Source organism: Prinia subflava, chromosome 2, assembly GCF_021018805.1.
Source record: "Prinia subflava isolate CZ2003 ecotype Zambia chromosome 2, Cam_Psub_1.2, whole genome shotgun sequence".
Taxonomy (NCBI): Eukaryota; Metazoa; Chordata; class Aves; order Passeriformes; family Cisticolidae; genus Prinia; species Prinia subflava.
In genome coordinates, this window is record NC_086248.1 from 49,568,964 (window position 1) to 49,581,579 (window position 12,616).

Below are 12,616 nucleotides of genomic sequence, written 5' to 3' on the forward strand. Positions count from 1 at the left end.
AAGTTCAGTAAATGGGAAATGCTGTTGTGTGTTATAAGCATTTTTTTTTCTCTTAACACAGTCCTTATCACACATTTCCTTATTCAAAGATCAACTGTATATAAAAAACAATTAAATAATTAAGTGTATGGTGAAATATAAATTCTGCACAGTAAATGTTCTCATTAAAGCAATATTTCTTTGTTTCAGTGCATAAACTGAACTCCATAAACTGAAGAACTGTTAAAATCTGTTCATAGGAAATATGCAGGAAATTTTTTTTTTCAAAAATCATATATTAAATAACTCACATTAGCTATGAAAATGCATTTTCAGATGCAACTCCATGATGTTACACAATAACCAAAGATCAGATTCTCCTTGGAGGTTTATTTCTTAAATGTACAAACATCACACCCACAGGTGAAGGATGCACCTTCTCTAAGAGGCATTCTACTCTTCCACAGCACATTTTCTGCACTTGCAAATCTGACCATGTCCTGGAGGACAATCACAGTGTAGCTGTAGATCTTCTACCCAACACTCTGAGCTTCCCTTAAAGTGCACAAGAAATTTTACTTTACGACCCATGGTTTACAACTGGAATGGAAAAGTCACATGACAGGCATTATAATTTGGGGAGCAAAGTATAAGCAAAACCACTGAGTTCAGTCAACTTCAGACTACTAAGGAAGCAGAGACTCTTAAGCTTGAAAGTAATTAACCTTGGAACAGCTTTTGAGGGGTGCCACATTATACTTTCCATTAGTCTTCAGAGTAAACAAATAGAAAATTTGTCTGATTTTTCAAAAATTAACTCTGAATTAGAGTTAGTTTCTATGGTGAACTGTCTTTATTAGTCTGTGAGGACATATAAACTTATTTGTAGTATATTATTAAGTCCAACAGCTGTTCCTGAACCATCAGTCCTCAAAATCAACTCAGAAAATTGTTACTGCCTATTTCTACCTCATTAGTAATAGGCTGGTAGAAGGGGAGGCTACAGAGTGCAGCTATCTTAAAGGTGCACAAAGCTGACGTACATTAACAGTTGAAAGCAAAGTTTGTTGTATTTTCTGTTCATGGCAACAGTAGTTTTAAAGCAAAATAATGATACACTAATTTTTTTCAGTCCTAGAAAAACCACTACATTTCCATCTGGATATATATGTATTAAAAGCAAAAAAGCAAAAGTAATCCTCACTAAAAGGAAAAGAAAAACCTTTCTTTAGAGCTGTGGCTTTTGCCCCTTTTGTATATCATCAGCTTCCTCTTATGGCTTCTACTCTATCTCATAGATATATATTCCACTTAGGATTGCAGTTTTCTTGGTTTCTCAGAAATAATAAAACACCAGTTCCCAGGTACATGTGATCTCTGAAAAAAAACAAAGGCCACAGCAGAATGATGCTCAGGTTTCTGTAACAAACAGGTGTCAAGACAGAAAGAACCACTCATTTCTTCATTGCTTCTGGCATCTCTCCTCCTTACAGGCGTAACTTCTGTCAGAAAGACAGGAGGACAGGGAGGGACAGCAGGAGGTGACTCTAAGAGCCAAAGGCTCACTGCTCCTGCACATGCTTTAACCTTCTCTGGCTCCTTCACAACCACATCTCACTGCTCACTTGAGGAAACAAAATAGATCCCATTTCAAGGCCCAGCAACATGACTCCAGATCATGCCAATGAAAGTGCCTGCTAAGGCCATCAGGAATTTCTTCCATACAGATGTAAAAGTTATAAGTGAAACAAAAAACAAAATGAAACAAAACAAAAAGCCAGTTTTAGGCAAAATGTCAAATCTCAAAAACCTGGAAAGGTGCAGCACTGTTTTTGAATCAGTCAAAGATAAATAATGCTTGTGGTTCCCCCTGCTGGCTCTGTCCTCCAAACACAGCTCAGTAGCAATGCCTGCATGGATGAAAGGTTTTGAAGTAACTGTAATAACACATACAGGGCTTCACCTGTTTCAAACATTTAACTTTACCTTTGAACTGTATTTAAACATGATCAGAGGGAGAAGGCACTTCTGAGACATGAAGGACAAAAGCTGGGAGTTGTTTTGATCTAAACAGAAATATATTTCTAAGACATCCATCCTAAACAACGTGTTGTAAAGGCACATATAAGATGATAAAGAAATGTGTCTAAATGAAGTCAGTAAGTAAATAAACCTTACTCTACTGTTGTGAGACCCTGTCTGGAGTACTGCACACAGTTCTGGTGTGCCCGACATAAAGAAGAATGTTGGAGCCACTCCAAAGAAGGCCACAAAGATGGTAAGAGGACTGGAGCACCTCCTCTATGAAAACAGGCTGAGGAAGATGGGGCTGCTTAGCCTGGAGAAGACAAGGTTGCATAGAAACCCCCCAGCAACCATCAGGTATCTGAAGGGGGCCTATTGGAGCTCCTTCACAGGAACTGTAGTGATAGGATATGGAGTAATGGGTACAAACTGAAAAAGGGGGCATTTAAGGCTGAGTATCAGGAAGAAATTCTTTACTATGAGAGTGTTAAGACACAAACAAGTTGCTCAGGGAAGTTATGGATTCCCCAACCCCGGCAATGTCCAAGGCCCGGCTGGATAAGGCTTTCAGCTACCTGGTCTAGTGAGAGGCGTCCCTGCCCATGGCAGAGTGGGTTGGGGCTAGATGATCTTTAAGGTCCCTTCCAACTCTTAATATTTTGTCATTCTGTATATTTAAATCCAAGAAGAGAACCACCAGGAACAGTGATCGCAAATCTCACAGACAGCACCACTGGCAGCTGCAGCCAGCTACACATCTCGGGTGTTTGGGAAGATTTGAATGAATGGACAGACCAAGCTCCCTCATGGTAGGTACTCTGCTGTCACTTCCCAAACCCCTCGTGTGCTCCTCAGTGCCACCAGCAGGTGCCAGCTCCCAGAGTCCAGCTGGCAGTGCCCTGGAGCCAGCCTCAGAACTGGGCCAGTCTCTGTCACTTCAGTTCTGAGAGGACCCCATCAGCCTCTGCTCCCTACCTGGGGAACTGATCAGCATCAGAATCTTCAAAGTGCTTAGAGAAAGATGAGAGTTTCTGCAGCAATAAAGGCAAAGGGTGGCTACCTGTAACAATGTCAGGTTTTTAGACAAACTGTTAGTTTGGCCATATTACTTGGCTTCAATTTTCCAAACTTAAAAACAAAAAACTCAACAGAAACCAACTCCATAAAAACCCAACCCAACAAACACCACCGAAAACCAAAATCAGATCATCATTAAGGGCAGAACTAGATGTTAAGAATCTCTAAACTTGTCATTCTTTCCATCAATGTACAACAGAAGGAACAAAACTTGAGCACAACTCTTTGTAAATTACCTTGTGTACCTCAGGCTGAAGAAAACAGGAAATCTGAACATACAGCTAGACTATGTCTGCTCAGATAATATCCTAGTCTAACCCTAAAGTGCCTTTCAGAAAAATTTATGTATTGTAAACTGGTATTTTTTTTGTCAAGTCAAGCCAAACTTACTACACAGGTAAACACGAACATGTAGATCTTAAATCTGGATCTAGATGCCTTCCTTTACAAACTGTACTTCCCCATTAGGGGGAGAGCTGGAAACAAAGACTGAATTGTCATGTTAGAAGGGGTTACCTGTCTCTTAAAACTATGTGCTTGATAGTCTCAATATGAAAATATTTCATGTATGATGCATCAACCACGTATACTATCTTATTTAAATAAACCAGATTTATTGACTGCTGTTACTTGATTTTTATTAGTTAAAAAATAAGTAGTAATACTGAGTTTTTAAGTACTAGGCATAAGGAGAGTGAATATTCATTCACCCTTGCACTACACAGAAGTCATTCTTATTTTGCTGAATGCATAAATGCAGCCTCTTTGTAAGCCCATTCAAGTCAACATACCTTCACATTTCCCCCACTATGCAGTTACTCTAAAACTACTGCAAAGACTACTTGATCAACCTCTTTCTGTGCCCAGCTTCAGATAAAGACAAATTAATCCCATGCGGACAGGCACAGTGAATCCAAGTAAACTGTATGTAGGATGACAGTAGAAATAAAAGAAAACCCAAAAAACAACTAATATTGAGAAAGAAGCAGCAACAGCCCAAATCAAACCTTAAAAATACCATCACCTGGTTAGGAGGACCTGTTCCCTTTCCTATTTCATTAAAAACTGCCTGTTATTCCTCAGGTATAACACAGGATGCCACATGATGGCAGCAAACACCAAGCTTTATCCTCACCTGCACAGGCTGGTCAGCTGCTCCTCTGAAGTCCTCGAGCTGCTGCATGTGCCATGCAGCCACGCCGTAGGGCTCCTCAGCAGCCCTGCAGTCCAGGGGGTTTGCCCGCAGCTGCTCCTTGAGCCACATCTGAGTCCTCACTGCGGGCTGTATGGGAGCGCCACTCACAGCCTGCTGCCCCAGCGTCGCGTATCTCTGCCCAAACGCTTCGCAGCCGCCTGCCGGAGCTTTGCTTTCAGGTAAGGCACTGTAGGTCAAGTCTAAGGCATGTCTCCTACTTGGGGAATCTGAAACAAAGTCGTCTTTGCTGCACGTTTCAAACTTGTATTTGCAGTCCAGTAGAGAAGATCGTTTTTTCCCCATTTCTTTGTCCTCAATTTTTAGCAACTCCATGCTGTCATGCAAACAACCTGGCCCATTTGTCCTTAACTGAGGTGGCACAGCTTTGTCTGTACCAGCCCTGTATTCCACCGAATGACTACTTCCATCCTGGCTGAAATTATTTGGTGAGCTGAGTTTAGACAAAGAGGACCATTTTCTTACAGGTCTTGCATCTTTCATATCAAGAGAATTGTCCAGGGCTCCCGGACTTCTGCCTCCTCCTGACCGTACAAAGCTTGTACTCCATTTTGAGCCATCAGACTTGAAAGCTTCCCTGTGTTTGGAAAGTGAAGAGCTGGCACCAGACAGCATCACATGGGCAGTGGGAATAGAAACCAGGGATCGGCTGGGCTTAAATGATGATGTACCACTTGAAGTTGAATGATCTGTGAAGAGAAATTTATCACGTAAATAAGAGCAACACAAAGCTCACTAAACATTAGTTCAGATAGGACAAAATATCAAATTCAAGGTGAAATGTAAAAATAGAAGGAAAGAGGTTTCTTGACAAAATAGGGCCTTCTAGATTGTTCTAAACCATGAGAAAGAAAACTAATTACAGTGGAAGATTTTCAAGTTTATTTTGCTCAGGTGTCATGATTACAAAAACAAAAAAGTGCACTAAGCATTGGCAACAGCAGCTTCAGATAGAATTCTCAGCCTGTGAGCTCAAGAAACCATTCCCAGCTTTAAGGTGGCAGGATGGATTTCTCCCCCACCCCACATAATATTAAGGAGCTTCTACACCACAAGCAGTAGACATGTTCAGGAGCCCCAAGACTGGTTCCTCTTCCATCACCCCCCTTCTCATTTTTTGAAGGCAAAACAATTCAGGAAAAGCACTTTGTAAAATGGCAGTGCTGTAGACAAGGCAATTTAATAATGGTCAGCTGGACAGAGTTATTCACCCATTCTTCATCTCACCAATTTCCAAGTATGCTTCCTGTGCTGTGTGTGGCTGGGAAAGAGTTAATGTCGTCCACAGTGCCTGGTATCAGGCTGTTTTGATTTGTTCTGGAGATTGTGCTAGTATTTAGGGATATTTTAGTGCCTGGTAAGCAGTCCTTACACATAGTCAAGGCCTTTTCTGCTTCTCACCTCACCAGCAAGGGGGCTGGTGGTGCACAAGGAGCTGGGAGGGGACACAGCTGGAAGAGCTGACCCCAACTGACCAAATGGATATTCTGTATTTTATAGCACCATGCTCAGCAATAAAACTAGGTGGAAGGCTGGTTTGGGACACTACTGCTCAGGCAACAGTCAGCTGGTGGTGACCAACTGTTTACACTTGCAGCCTTTCTTGGTTTTTATTTCTGTTACTTTTCCAACAATATTTTTCTTCTTTTCAATTATTAAAACTGTTTTTATCTCAACCCATGAGTTTTTTGCCTTTTACACTTCCAATTCTCTCCCCCATCCCACCAGGGGTGGGGGCAGAGGGAGTGAGGAAGCAGCTGTGTATTTACAGAACCAAATACACCACCACAGAGAAACTGCGTGTGTCAATTTATAAAATCTTTTCCAAGTCAAAATATCAAGAATAGAGAAATCAGAAAGGTGATATTAAGGAGAGAACAGTAGAGCAAAGATGACAGGGGTGATGGAGAAGTTCCTGGGAACTGCCTGAGAGCTCTCACACACCCAGCAACGTGTGCTCAGCATGTCACAGGCTGTGGGCTACCAGAAATAAACACTTAATTCCCTCATTAGAGGATCAGCTCCCACCAAGTCAGGTTCATGGCAGATAGACAGAATGAAATCGCTCTAATTAAAAGATTCTTCAGGTGTCCCTTCTGCCAAAAAGCAAACCAGATACATTCTTCTTATTGCTTTTATCCTAACCTAGAGAGTACCTCTTTTTCTGAGATTTGTCAGCAGCTACACATGAATTCATACTAGGATGATTTAAAAGTAAAAAAAAATTGCTCTACAACTGGCATAACCAGTTTGATGGCTACACTAGGTTACTGTGATTTGGTAAAAGCAAGAACACATTTATTAGTTATGCACACTTTGAAAGCAGGTATTTAACTCAATATACCACACCACAGACAGGGAAAGGAAGAGAGCTTCCAATAGTGCAACAACTTTCAAAAACGTTACCACTTATTTTTCCACATATCCTAACAAAAATATCCCTACCTGCAACTTGAATATTCCTTCTTATTTGGGATCAGACTTCCTCACTTCTTGCACTTGCAGCTCAACACAAAATAATATAGTCCTACTGTCACACTCCTCATGAGGAAAATGCATTATGGCCCACCAAAGAATAAACAGTTGCCTATTTATTACATTTACACCAAGGAAGGGAGGGTATCTTGCTGAAGCCTTCCTGCCTCCCAAAGAGTCCCTGCCCCAGCACTTACCCTCCCGTTTCAGTATGAAAGCTCATGCCACAGTTTCTTGCCTCTACGCAGCCGCCTACTTCCATAGTGGTTACAGAACACTGCTCTCTGTAAGACTTGGCAAAACTGTCAGAGCTGGTTGAAGTGAACCAACAGTTTAAGAGCTGCTCATAGGGTGCTGATGGTGGCCAGAGAACACACACAGGGCCTGTCCTGTGCAGGGCCAGGAGTGAGACTTGGATGATCCTCGTAGGGCCCTTCCAATTCAGGATATTCTCTGATTCTGTGATAAAGTTAAATGGAAAGTAGAACACTACCAGCTTGTTACCTGATTATTCATGCTGCTAATTTATGTGGGGGTAACATTTTTTGCATGCAAGACAAAAGATCCTCCTTCCTCCCTGCACTTCTTCCTTAAAAATCCTATACTGCAGAGAGAAACATTTTTATTGGCTGATTGCTCAAGAGGTGGGACACGTTAAAGAGGAAGACAGAAGGCCACACAACCCCTTTTAAGCAGAAGGAATCAGTCTTCTTACCAAACACATCAGTGCCCACAGATATTGCAACACTGGAGATGGTGACAGCGAACACTACTCATGTCCACACTGTGATATGCACACACCATGTAACCTTTCTGCCTGTGCCAGGTACAGTATCAGTTTCTTTCAGCTCTGCCTCTGGTCTTCTCTCCTGGCACATCAGACACTTGCACGAAAAGCCACTACAAATTGGGTACAACTGGCTATGCTGCATAGCAGGGGTTGCTTCCAGTCCTGCCCTGCAATGGAAATAAAGATTCACAGCCACCCCTCTGAGGATGTCAAAGCAGTGGCAAGAGAGCAAGAGAGGTATGTGACCTGATGTGTGGAACTGAGTACAAACATATAGCATGAGATGGAAAGTGCAGGTAGGAATCCTGCTTTCGGAGAACATGCAGCAGAAGAGCAGGAAGAGACTGTCAGGGAAAGCAGGAATAGAAACACACAGAAGAAAGAAATGCATCTCTTCTTGTACAGGTAACTCCTTAGCTTGAGGCTGCTGGCTTTGTAGCATTCAAGAAAACTAACCTTTGTACTGAGTCTTACCCAGAAGCTGAATCTGACACAGCACAAAGTCAGTTCAGCAAAGGCAGCAGTCCCAGGCCTTCTCATATCCAAAGAAAATAAGAGTATACTAGGATTCAAAAAGAACTGACCTATGTTTTAGGCTATGCAGCTTTATGGGAGTAGAAATGTTATATGTGCAAGAGAAAGGTAAAAAAAATCTGTATACATATATCTGTAAAACTTAAAACAATAAAAAATATATAACAGTATTTAATACAGCATTTTTCATCTAAAATGCTGACTTAATGTTACATGGTCTTCAAACTAAAATGAAAACCAATAATAATTAGAAATACATTATCTCCTTCATTTATTAGATTACAGACTTACTAATATGTGCTAGATTTTTTATTTTTCCTTCTTCTAAATTTAAGTCAATTAAAAATTAATTAGTTTTGAGTTAAGATTTAAACTTCTTTTCCTCACTTCCAATTCTAAACTCTTCAAGCAGATTTGAACTTGGAATGCCACTTATACCCAAGTACAACTGATGGATGTCTCCAATAATTTGTCTCAGAGAAACACAGTAATTTTGGCTTCAAGTTGTCCTAATTAGTCTTCCCATTAATGCTTACTGAAACATATGAGAAAATTCACACTTTTTCCTAGAGCATATTGCTCAAGTCTGCCTTGCCTGCAGGCTCAGCTGGAAAGAAAAGCCGTCTGCCTTCGGAAACATCTCCCAACACAAAAAGCAGGAAACTCATCGATTTCATTGAAAACAGGAGAGAATACAGAAAGCATCATGAAGCTTAAAGAGACACGACTGCTCCTGTAGGCACAGAAATAAGCTCCATCTGGCCAAATCCTGCCAAAGACTACCTTATCCAAGCAGCAGGTTTTTCCCTTCCATACAGGCAGGGGTAAGCAAATGCCAGTTCAGAACCGAAAGTGCTCTCTCCTTGGGATTACTTGGGGTTTACTTCACTGATCTGGTATTTATTTGAAGATTACAAACACTCTCAAACATGGCTTGTGTGTCTCCAGAGTCTTTCAAAGCTTAAAATTGCTCTTTTTAATCAAAGCCAAAAGAGACAGGAGGATAAAAAAGATGCTACTCGTTTTCCTTTCAGCAGAAATAAGATTATATGACATTTTTTTCTTTTGAATTATCCTAATAACTTTTTTAGGGCCCACCACAAAACTCCCTGGAGCATTTTCCTAATAGGCATGACATTTTAATATCTCATCCAGTACTTCCAAGGCCACACAAATAAGAGAACTGAAAGCATGCTATTTTAAAAACACATTACAAGATTTCTACCATATAATAGCAGCAGATGGAATAAAAAAATGAAGAACGTTTCATATGGCTTTCTTACCATCTTGTGTTACACTTCTGAAATATTTAATTACTGCTTATCTGGCATAGAAAATAATGTAACAAATCAATTTTAGTCTTAATAAAAAACTAATCACAAAGAGAAAGCACACCAGGTATTTTCTTCTGAAAGAGTGGCAGAAGAAAGAAACTTCAATATAAAGTTATTGAACACCTCCTACTCGTTTGCATTTTTCTGTGCAATCCTTTTTAAATTACTGGAAGAAAAACATCTAAAGTCATTTCTCAGGCCGGACACACCACCCTCATGCAGCTACTAAAATCCTTATCTGCTGCCCAGCAGTCAGTCAAAACACACGAGTCAGAAAAGGTTCACTGTAACCCTAAACAACTTCTTAAGCTGCACAACTAAACCAGTGCTATGAGAGCTCCCATATAAGATACATCCCTGCATGGGACAAATTCTTCACTGTTCCAGACAACATATTATCAAACAATAGCAGAGTAATCAGCTAATACAGTTACCCAATATTCATCAAAATCAAAAAGTATTTGATACATTTGTTTACGGGATGCATGTGTATCTAATGCCACTGAAGAGTGGCAAACCTTCCTTGTGTGAAGGACTTTGAAATTTGATATTTTATCCAGGGTATAATTAGAATGTCCTGATCATGGATTAAAACACCAGTATTAAAAACAGCTGACCTTCTCTTCTTGTCCTCCCTTCCCACCCACCCCACCAAAACACTGACATCGTTTACCCCAGTCCAGGAAAAAACTGAACTATTCTTATTAACTGAGCTGAAGATAAACAGGGGAACTCTAGCCTCCATGATACAAATTGAAGGTCTTGAATCTGGCTGTGGAACAGAAATGAATCTTTCGCCAAACAAAAGCTCTGACATTCATTATAGGACATCAGTTCCTCTGAACTGTTCTATAGCTCTTAACTGCACGGACCCCAGCAACAAGCCACAAACTATTCCAGCATCCAGCACAGGACTGAAGCAGCCATGAGTCTTCCAGCTACCTTGCAAGCACGTGGGTGCTACCCATAAATCTCCCAAACAGCTGTTTTCAACAACAGAAGCGTCTAACTCTCCTGGGAGTTGGCTGAAAGACAGAGACAATGGGATGCTGTGCCACAACAGCAGTATCGACAGCAGTATTGATGCTACACGGGTGTTCCTCCCTGCCCACCTCTCACAAACTGGACAGGCCTTAATGCAGCAGAGATAATCAGATGAGCCAAATGAGACATTTCAAAGTGGCCAGGCAGGAGGCCAGTTTTGGTAAAAAGCCCTAACAGACTGACCCATCATCCTCTGGAAGCAAAAGCATGCCTTTCCAGGGTGCAGCAGCACTCACAGGAATGGTTTGGGCTTGGCTGGTTTGTTGGCTGTTCTTTTTCGTACTGTCTAGAATTCTTCATCATTCTTTTGACAAGCCTTTTTCATATTATTTCGAGTTTACTACATCAAAATATGAGGTAAATGAAGGAAGGAATCCCTGCAAATAACTCTCTTCCAAAGAATAAATAAGAACATGCATCACAGAAAGCTATGGCAGAAAAGGAGGGCTGCAGAAAAAGTAGGGAACTATTCAGACATTTAACAAGTTTTGTAAGAGAAAGAACTCCTAAACATTATTTGTTTATAAAGTTCTGTGTTTGAACAGCAAGAAACTAATATAAAAGAATAACTAACAAAAAACTTACTAGATGCAAAATGTAATACTAACTAAAGCTAACTTAAAATAATACTAAATGCTGAAACACTTACTGCCAGTAAACCAAGATGGTTATGTCACACCTATGCCTTCAAAGCAGAAACAGTCATGTAGTGCTCAGAAGCAAGTCCAATTAATGTCAATTGGAAAAAAGAGGGAAGTTCACTGCCTTCCACCATCACCATCACCGTACTGCCAGTATCAATCAGAATTCTTTTACGTAAGATGTGGGTTGCAAACTCCAAGTCAGTTCTACTTTGTTTCACATTAATTGTATGGGATTTTCTGTAATCTACTGTGTTGCATACCAAAGGAATGCAAGTTGAGCCTTAAAACCCACTAGTTTTAAAAGGTGAAGGAATTCAAAAGTATATAATTCACAAAGAACTTGAACAGTACAATGCTGAATAATATGAATGTGAACTTAGAAGGTTGCAGTTAAGACAGGGTTTTCAAAAACTGAAGCAATTTTGTTGCTACTAGGACTTTGTTTCAGACGAAATACTGGTAGATCTACTACCCCTGAGCAATGTTATTGTAGAGAGATGGAAGAAGGAATAAAGGGTAGGACAGCCTCACAGGCCTCCTACAATGTACAGATATCAAAAAATACTACAAGGCAAGTTTAAAGGATTTTTAGTAAGTAGAGCAGAAAGCCATGCTGGAAAAAGTAAAAACTGCACTCATAAGTACCAGGATGTCATCCACATTTATGCAAGGAAAGAAATGCAGAGGTAACACTGAGTTCCAGCAAACGGCAAACAGCTTCTCACACATCCTTACAAAGGGAATGCTATGTACATACGAATATACTTGAACAGAAACTTGCCTAACATATCCCATGTAATTTATTAAGACCTGGCCATTTGGTATCCATCTTCCTCACCCTCCTTGTCTATGGTTAATGAATTTATTTTTCCCTCATTTGTGACTTCTCATTCTTTTCACGTCCTTCAGGCAATCACACCTACTCCCTTGTTTGACAGAGAGGTGATAGGGCAGCAACAATCAGTGTAAGTAATGAGGACAACACTCTCAATTTGCAAATAATAGAAAAAAAGGGTAAATGAGAAACAAGTATGTTCTAAAATTTATCAAAGCTTAACACAGAAACTGCCACTGAACAAGAGAAAATTATACCTCCTCACTGAGCAAATGAAAAATATTTACTCAAAGAAAATAACTTGTATTTCCCCATTTTCACATTTTTCACATTCTGTTTTCAGTTTACCATGTAAAAGGTTGCCTTGCTTCACTTAGATTTACCTGAAAACACAGTATTTTACTGACAAGGAACATGCCTTACAGGAGCTACTACTTTGAATTAAGTTGTAGTATTTCTGGTACTGAAATACTCTTTCACAAATCTGCTCTTTGATCAAGTCTCATTAGGGCACAGCCAACACTCACCAGCTTTGATTTATTTAAAGAGTGTTGTCCCATGCTTGAGAGGTCATCCCTGTACCTTAACATGGGGTTCCCACCACGCCTTCTGGGAGAGCAGACCTGGCAAAAACCTCATTAGCAAAGTTAAAATTCTAGCAGCAAG

General features: G+C 40.4%; 1 protein-coding gene across 4 annotated transcripts in view; it reads right to left on the bottom strand.

The window, feature by feature from the left end:
* CEP85L (centrosomal protein 85 like) overlaps nt 1-12,616 on the bottom strand; it is a 136,305-nt gene that overhangs the window by 58,791 nt on the left and 64,898 nt on the right. For all 4 annotated transcript variants that reach the window (XM_063389883.1, XM_063389882.1, XM_063389884.1 and 1 more), the window contains one exon: nt 4,217-4,983. In XM_063389883.1, coding sequence (XP_063245953.1) covers nt 4,217-4,983 — 767 coding nt within the window. The remainder of the gene's footprint in view (nt 1-4,216; nt 4,984-12,616) is intronic.